The sequence below is a fragment of the Chelon labrosus genome (genome assembly GCF_963514085.1).
Source record: "Chelon labrosus genome assembly, chromosome: 5".
Lineage (NCBI taxonomy): Eukaryota > Metazoa > Chordata > Actinopteri > Mugiliformes > Mugilidae > Chelon > Chelon labrosus.
The window spans coordinates 4452464-4461760 of NC_140341.1; the positions used below are offsets into that span (position 1 = coordinate 4452464).

Here is a 9297-nt window from a genome sequence, read left to right on the forward strand (position 1 = left end):
CTGGTCAAATGTGTGCAGTCCTCGTAACAGCTAAGGCACGAAGACAGCCCACAGGGCCAAGTAGGGAAATATCCATACATATACAGTAAATACTCTATACAGTATAGTTTGTGTTTATAAACACAATATGGGCAACACAGTGGCGAGGTGGTTAGCACTGATTAGTGCCATAGAGAGAGAGAGTTGCGACACTCCCATAGACCTCCTTTGTAAAAAATGGCGGCGCTTTTAACCGCCTACTTCCGGGATTTGAAAGTCGGATTAGTTCCAAACACTGTCATTTGGGCCTTCGACCTCATTCATTTACATTGCTGTGAGTTGAGTTGTTCCAGAGCTAAGCTGCTGAAATATCGACCTCTTTTGAATTGTCAACTGTCTATATTGTGTCAGAGGCCCTTTGCGATGCTTATACTGGTCTTCATTTGTATATGCACAGCGTAATTATTTATATTTTATCTTGGTTGTTTCAACCAATTTTCTAGCATTGCCTGCTAGCTAATTAGCCAGCGCGACTTCCCCTGCTGTGAAGGTAGTTCGGTAATGAATCGCCACCACCTTTATAGCAACTTTTATTTAATTGAATTTTGGGATATACTAACTTTTAATTATGTGACGTGTTGGCTGTACTTAATTTGTTGTACTGTTCCTGTTCCATGTTCACTTGGCTAGTGTACAATTTGCCCAGCGCTACTTGCTGATGCTTGATGAGATGCTGATAGATTGCTATCCCGTATGTCAAGGCATTGTCGTGACTCGTGATTTGAGCGAGGGTTATTTAATTAGGAATGACGGGAATTTTAGGACTGGCGAGTTTGGCGTTGTGGTCCTGGGGGTGGCCATTCATCAGAAGAAGTGAGCTAGCTTCTAGGCGAATTCTGAACGGACCCCCATGGAAGACCTCTTTGCGTTATCACGAAGGTAGGCTAATAACTGAATCGGAATTTATAAGCAAAATCACGGGAATCAATAGCCTAATACAGCCCAGTTGTGCTCAAATGAATATCGTGAGACGTCTACCATCAGATGAATGATATGGAAAAATTAAGTTAGAGCCTCTAAAGCCAGTGCTACTACCCATGCGAACATGAACACTAAGCTTTTCTCTCCATGTAGCCTAAAACTTATCTAAGTAAGTTTTTCGTTGTCACCCTGCCTCTCCAAATGCAAAACTGACATTAACAAAAATGCAATAATGTAATAACAGCTGAAAAAGTACTTGGGTGTGTGTTTTATTTTATATTTACCGTTCAATAATGCAATCGCTGCTGTCTGTCCCATAGAAGAACATGACAGCCAGCGCATGTTTTGGAACTAATTGGGTTTACATGAACCACGTGACAGCCATAACGGCGACATCAAAGAGTGTCGCAACTCTCTCTCTCTATGGCACTGGCACTGATGCCTCACAGCGAGAAGGACACCGGTTCGAATCCATTTCTGTGTAGAGTTTGCATGTTCTCCCTGTGTCTGGATGGTGGGAGGAAGCCGGAGTACCCGGAGAGAACCCACGCAAAGACATGGTCATTAGGTTAATTGGTGATTCTAATTTGGCCGTAGGTGTGAGTGTGAATGGTTGTCTCTCTCTCTGTGTTAGCCCTGTGATAGACTGGCAACCTGTCCGGGGTGTACACTCGCCTCTCGCCCGATGACAGCTGGGATAGGCTCCAGCAGACCCCCGCGACCCTTAACAGGAATAACCGGGTATAGAAGATGAATGAATGAATGAATAAACACAGTAGTGAAATTAATGTATTCTAATAAAAATTCCCATCACTCTATCCGCCTCCTTGACTGTTGCAATGTTCAGTTTCTTTTGAAACATCTTAAGAAAGGTGATAAATTGAACTGGATGGTCAGTTTGGAGAATGTTTTGTTGTGGCACCGTTAAACTGGATTGAATCAAACACAAAAGTGTTTATGTGTCAGTACAGTTCAATCTACACTTCTCTCAGTTATATGAAACAAATGCTGAATGTAAAAACCTGTTGCATAAGAACACATTGGTCTTCACTTGTGTTTCTAATTAGCTGGTATACAAACACTAGTTTAGTCTCTTGTCTTGAGCTCAAATTAAAATGCCATGTCACAGTCTCTCTACAGTATGTTGGCCTCACGGGAGCCAGGCTGCAGTATCTGCAGAGTGACAATGTGTTTAATGGCGTTTCTAAACCAGGGGTAAAACAGTGCATAGATCACAGGGTTCAAACAAAAGTTGAAATAAGCCAGTAAGATTACAAAATATTCAAATGTAGTACTGAGCACAGCCTCAGACACAACATAACAGTAATAAGGGCAGTAACATACCAGATATACAACTACAAGAACACCAAGAGTCCTGGCTGCTTTCAACTCAGATTTCTTTCTTCTTAGAGTCAATGACGCCTGGACTGTGACAGCTGTAACATGAGAGCGCATGGCACGAGCTTGAGACACAGCCACCACAAATATCATCATATAAAGGATTATGATGACCGTAACTGGAGCAGTGAAGGCTAAAACAAGATCAATAATTCCTGTAACATAGTCAATGAAAAGCACACATTCTCCGTAGCAGGATTTACTTCTCTCTGGTTGAGTCAGGGCATCCTTCACATAAAAACTGCCATATAAAGCACAACAGAGCCAACACAGACAGACACTGAGTCTGACTCTTGACACAGTGACTCTGGTGGGGTAATGCAGAGGATAACAAATAGCTACATAACGGTCAGCTGATATGAGTACTATGTTCCCTACTGATGCACCGATAATGGCAGAGGCCAGGAAATAGTAAAGAACACATACGGCATCCCCAAATTTCCAGCAGTCTGTTTTTCTAAAGATTTCTACCGGCATCAACACCAGGCCCACAAGAAAGTCTGACACAGCCAGAGAGAGGAGGAGGATGTTAGTGGGTGTATGGAGCTGCCTGGAAGGAGATAGAAAAGAATCAATTACACATTAATCATGTCAAAATGTCTTCAGTTAAAATGTTCGCTCTAGCTTATGAAACTGAAACCACCATGGTTCTAATACACCACCAACAATCTACATAATAATTAATTCATTCAGTCATCCATTCATCCAATTATAAATCTGTGACAATTTGATCTCACAGAAATCATTACAAAACAGTCGTAATCGTTGTTGAGAAAGGAATCTCTACCTGAAGTGGGAGACTGAGATGATGACCAGCAGGTTGAGAGCCACAGTGATCACAGAGATGAACGATAGCAGAATGTTCAGGAGCCCAACTTCAATCAAGTGAAGTGTCGGCTTCCTGCAGGATGTGTTGAGGAGATGTGGAAAACAGAGCTCCACTTCATCCTGGATCTCCATCATCAGACAGCTGCAGTACCAGCAGCTCTCCGACCAGAACTCTCTGTCGTATCACTGATTTATCTTGTTATACCGTCCCTCCCCTCCTCTGTTTTATTCTCTGTAGAATTGCGAGTACCTTTCTTTAATGTTTCTGTCCGTTCTTTCTTAACTTACCTCCGATTCACTTTCTACCCATAATTCAAACGTTATTACAAGCTACACATCTTGTTTTGTGAATACACACAGTATACTGTACATGGTGTAAAAACATCAGAAGACATGAAAATCAAAAATCTTCTCAATGGTGTAAGATAGGTAGTCATTGGTGGGGGGTCAGAGAGATAGCACAAAGGTCTGGAAGAGACAGGTTTTAGTTGAAAGACATGTCAAAATAGCTGAATTATGAACTGTTATTCAGACTTCAGTCAGGCCCCACTCCTGTAGTACCATTTCCGAGTCTTAATTCAGGAGGCAGACGGTCTCTACTAGGGATGTGAAATCTAGCTCTTTTCAAAGACTCGGCTCTTTTGGCTTGTGTCTGTTGAAAGAGTTGCTCTTATGGCTCCCAAACAGCTCCCAAATGGCTTTACATTTAATTTTACTTATAGTCTACAACCACAGCAAACAAATCGAATAAAAGCAGGCCAAAGTCTTAACATTGGATGTCCAGTTTTCGCTAATTTCTCCACTTTTTCCCGATGCACTTGCATTTAAATCCAGCTCCCCGTCACTCGGTGTATACCTGGCCTGTACCACCCGTACCGCTGTCTTTGGAGCATCTGCCCCTAGTCTGTCATCGCATGTGATGGGCCGCATGCGGTGGCCATCAAAGAAAATTCCCATCCTGCCTGCATGGATTCTCAAGAGGCTGAAGCTTCAACTCTTCTCGTTCTCTAGAAAGAATCGGCTCTCAGAGATGGCTCATTCGTGAATGACACAACACTACTTTTAAAGGAAGGCTTTAAACCAGTGATGCCAGGGTTACGGCCCGCGGGCCGGACCCGGCCCGACTGTACGTCACATCCGGCCCGCGGGTGATAATATATTTAAAAAAAATAAAATATTTTTTTATTATCTTTTTTTTTTTTTTTTTTTTAAGTTTTATTTAATTTTCTGTGGAATCCATCAGTTGGTCTGTTGATGCTGCCCGCCTCAGCTACAGCAGCGCCGGCGGTAGGCCTACTGTTGACGGTAGACTAGTCAGACTAGAGATGTTGTCAAAAAAGAGGAAAGTCGACACTGAAGGTCGCATCTTTCAGGATAGATGGAAAGAAAAGTATTTCTTTTGGGAAGTAGGAGGCAAACCCGTTTGTCTCATTTGTTCTCAACAAGTGGCTGTAGCAAAGGAGTATAACATCAAACGACACTATGAGACTCACGCCGAGAAATACGGCGAGTACACAGGGCAACATCGGACTCAAAAGCTAAATGAGCTAGCATCATCGCTACATAAACAGCAAGCCGTATTCTCCAAATGTCGAGATACACACGAAGGTTTGTTGTATTTTTATACATATCTTCAACTCTTAATTATTTTTACTGCACCGTTTCTGAAAGAGCAGTGTCTCAATTTCGTTATATTTCATTTCGTTTCAAGGGACAGTGAAGGCAAGGTACATCATCGCTTGGGAAATTGCTAAGGCATCCAAGCCTTTCTCAGAGGGTGCATTTGTCAAGACCTGCATGCTAAAGGCAGCCGAGCTGGTCTGTCCTGACAAGCGACAAGCTTTAGCTAACATAAGCTTATCGAGGCCTACAGTGACGGGGAGGGTTGAAGAACTTTCTGGTGATTTGAAGAGTCAACTAAAAGACAAGGTTAAGTCCTTCATCGCATTCTCTATTGCTCTCGACGAGAGCACTGATGTGACTGATGTAGCCCACTTAGCGATATTTATTCGCGGAGTGGATGTTTCCCTGAATGTCACTGAGGAGTTTGTCAGTCGTGCCAATGACAGACACCACCACAGCTAACGACTTGTTTGTGAGCCTTGTCGGGGCCCTGGACAAATTGGAGGTGGACTGGAGTCGCGCTGTCAGTGTGGCTACCGACGGTGCGCCTTCTATGATAGGAAGAAAGGCAGGAGTAGTTGTGAAGTTGAGAGAAAAGGTAAATGCAGCTAATCCAGAGCAAGTATTCTGGAACTTTCATTGTATCCTGCACCAAGAGGCTTTGTGCTGCAAGAGTCTGAAAATGGACCATGTCATGCATGTTGTTATTGACACTGTGAATTTTATCAGAGCCAGAGGACTTAACCATAGGCAATTCAACGCTTTTTTATTGGAAAACGACATTCATCATGGCCTTCCCTATCACACCGATGTGCGTTGGTTGAGCCGAGGCGCAGTGCTCAAACATTTCTACAAATTACGCACAGAGATAGCCGAGTTCATGCAGGGTAAAGGGAGGCCTGTGGTGGAATTGGACGACCCAGAATGGACCAGGGATTTTGCCTTTTTAGTGGACATTACAGAACACCTAAATGTGTTGAATGTAACTATGCAGGGCCGCAACAAACTCGTCACAGAGTATTATGATAGTGTTCGTGCATTTCAATGTAAACTGGCGTTATGGGAGACGCAGCTCTCAAAGCGCAATACAGCCCACTTCCCCTGTTTAAAATCTCAGCCTGTCAATCAGAGTATGGACAAGTACTCAAACTTGCTTTCCGGACTCAGGCATGAGTTTGACAGTCGATTCACAGTTTTTACTGAACTGGAAAAGGACTTTGCACTTTTTCGCTCTCCATTCACGATTGACGCTTCCGAGGTCCCGGAGGCGATTCAAATGGAACTGATAGAACTGCAGTGTTGCGCACGGTTGAAGGATAACTATGCATCTGTTGCAATCGAATCATTTTATCAATCCTTGCCACCGCAGTACCCAAAGCTCACGGCCTTTGCAGGTAAAATACTTTGTATGTGTGGGACAACGTATTTATGTGAGCAGGCATTTTCCGTCATGAATATTAATAAATCGAAAGTGCGCAATCGCTTGACGCACGGACATCTGAATGATGTTATGAAAATTGCCACTGCCCAGAAACTGTCCCCCGATATGGACAAGCTGGTGAAAGTTAAAAGGTGTCTGGCTTCAACGAGTAATATGTAGCTGAATATGTAGCTGAAGTAGGCTGGTCTCCCCATTTATAATCCAGTGTGAAGTGTGATATGGGTGGGAGGGAATAAAAGTGGTTGGGGTTGACTGATAGCCTGTGTAGTGTGTGTGTGATTGGCAAAGTTAGTGTGCCTCATCTGTTGTTGAGCCAATTTAAGCTTAATGTTTTTAGATAGCTCATATTTGGTTATTTTTCTCAAGAACCTTTCTAAGAATCTTTTTATTTGACTAATTCATACTGGATCACATTACTTTCTGTTACTCATTTAGGCCTACTTGGCCTGGCCTTCTTTTAATTGGCCTAATTATGCATTGACGTGTTTTCATGTGCAAGCCTTCAATAAATATAATAAAAGTAATTGACAGTTTACACTTTTGTTATTTATAGGAAATGTGTTTTGTTGGCACCTAGTCTATTTTGTTGCATTTCTAATTTATAAATGTAGGCTACTTGCATTGATAGGAAAATGTTAAGTTTTCAGAGGGTAACTGTCTCCTGCTTTAGGCTATGTAATTGTAGGCCTCATTGTGAGGCCATTTTGGTGCCAATGCAATTTATTTTTGATGTGTAGGTCTTCATGAACAATTTCAAATAGCCTACCTATCCATGTGTTGAGTCAGTGTTTGGCCTTTTCAGTCCAAAAGTATAATCCGGCCCCCTGAGGTCTCACTTGAAAAAAATCTGGCCCCCTGTCCAATTTCACCCTGGCATCCCTCCTTTAAACTTTGTTTTTTCATAAGGTTAATATTTACGGCTGGCACAGGCAAATCCTAGACCATCCTTTATTTATCCTGCTGTAGGCCTATCCCTCTGGGGGACACATTATGCACTGAAGACCTATCCTCTTCTCTCATCTTTCTCACTGACCTTGCATTCATGTACTACAACTATGGCCTGGAGCTGCATGTTTCTGATTTACGGAGCTGCATGTTTCTTTTCTGTGGTCATGTCCCAACCAACCTGCCAAGAACTTTCTCCAATGTCACCAGATTTATTTCCATCCAGTGTTGCATTCATTTTTCACCAAGATCTTGTATTGATGATGGGAGAGTCTGACCTCTGCACAAAGCCTTCTCTAGCACATCCCAAAGATTCTCAATGGGGTTAAGGTCTGGACTCTCTGGTGCCCAATCCATGTGTGAAAATGATGTCTCATGCTCCCTGAACCACTCTTTCACAATCTGAGCCCCATGAATCCTGGCATTGTCATCTTGGAATATGCCCGTGAACATCAGGGAAGAAAAAATCCATTGATGGAATAACCTGGTCATTCAGTATATTCAGGTAGTCAGCTGACCTCATTCTTTGGACACATAACGTTGCTGAACCTGGACCTGAGCAACTGCAGCAACCCCAGATCATAGCACTGCCCCCACAGGCTTGTACAGTAGACACTAGGCATGATGGGTGCATCACTTCATCTGCCTCTCTTCTTACCCTGATGCCCCCATCACTCTGGAACAGGGTAAATCTGGACTCATCAGACCACATGACCTTCTTCCATTGCTCCAGAGTCCAATCTTTATGCTCCCTAGCAAATTGAAGCCTTTTTTTCTGGTTAGCCTCACTGATTAGTGGTTTTCTTAAGGCTACACAGCTGTTCAGTCCCAATCCCTCGAGTTCCCTTCACATTGTACGTGTGGAAATGCTCTTACTTTCACTATTAAACATAACCCTGAGTTCTACTGTTGTTTTTCTTTGATTTGATTTCACCAAACCTTTAAGTGATCGCCGATCACGGTCAGTCAGGATTTGTTTCCAACCACATTTCTTCCTCAAAGACGATGGTTTTCCACTATCCTTCCAGTAGTTAATAATGCGTTGGGCAGTTCTTAAGCCAGTTTTAGTAGTTTCTTCAATCTCCTTAGATGTTTTCTCTGCTTGATGCATGCCAATGATTTGAACCTTCTCAAACAGACTAACATCTTTTCCTCGACCACAGGATGTGTCTTCAGACATGGTTGTTTAAAAAAATGAGAAGCTACTCATTTCATCAGTTGGGATTAAATAACTTGTTGCCAGCTGAAAGATAATCACCCATGCAGTAATTATTCAACAGGAGGCTCATACCAGGTGGCGACTTGTTTTTTGGCCAGGCAGTGTAGCTTACAGTTATCAGTTCTTATCTTAATATGCATAATTTTCTAACCAAATCAAACAAATGAAACTCAAACATTATACATGCAGATTTATTTATTCAGGAAAATGAGCCAGTATTACATATCTGTGTGTTGCAATGCAAGTCCACTTCTGGGGTTTCAAGTTAATTTCAAGGCCAAATTTAAAACACATATTTCAAATCAGTGTAAAAAGACTCATGTGTTGCTAAATGCTAAAAAGGTACAATTCTAAGGAGATGTATGTCAGATGGCGGCCGTTAAGGCCTGGAGCTGTGTCGTGCCTACACTTGCAAAGTGATATGGGACTATAAATTATGTTTAAGTCTCTACTTAAGTGTTCTACAGGGGCAATATAGTACTATGAGGTATTCCAGATAAGATAGAACTTGTTTTGTCAGTGTTGCATAGGTTTAAGAAGGCAGACCTGGTCCCTTGTGTTATGTGGTCAACAAGAAATCCCTATAGTACTGGGTGTCAACATGATACAGTTCAGAAGAAATGTATGACTAGTGTCTTGCTGAATATTTTAGAATCATTTCAATTTAATTTTAGTTTAGAAGTAAAAGTCACAAGCGATCCAGTCTCGTTTTTAAGATGTGGTTAGAGGTAGACTAACATGTCTGATTCATTTGGATTTGGATCCAGGTGATACCATGAATAACATCCGAGATCTCTGGTCAAATGTGTGCAGTCCTCGTAACAGCTAAGGCGCGAAGACAGCCCACAGGGCCGAGTAGGGAAGTATCCATACATATACAGTA

At 42.4% G+C, this 9297-nt stretch overlaps 1 protein-coding gene across 1 annotated transcript; it reads right to left on the reverse strand.

Moving 5' to 3' along the window:
- Positions 1 to 1917: 1917 nt before the first annotated feature.
- On the reverse strand, positions 1918 to 3386 carry LOC311488629 (trace amine-associated receptor 13c-like). Its single transcript, XM_084545445.1, has 2 exons — positions 3146 to 3386; positions 1918 to 2908 (listed from the first exon to the last, which is right to left on the reverse strand). The coding sequence occupies exons 1-2, from the start codon at positions 3319 to 3321 to the stop codon at positions 2095 to 2097; spliced, it is 990 nt and encodes a 329-aa protein (XP_084401571.1). The 5' UTR covers positions 3322 to 3386; the 3' UTR covers positions 1918 to 2094.
- Between the last annotated feature and the right edge of the window lie 5911 nt (positions 3387 to 9297).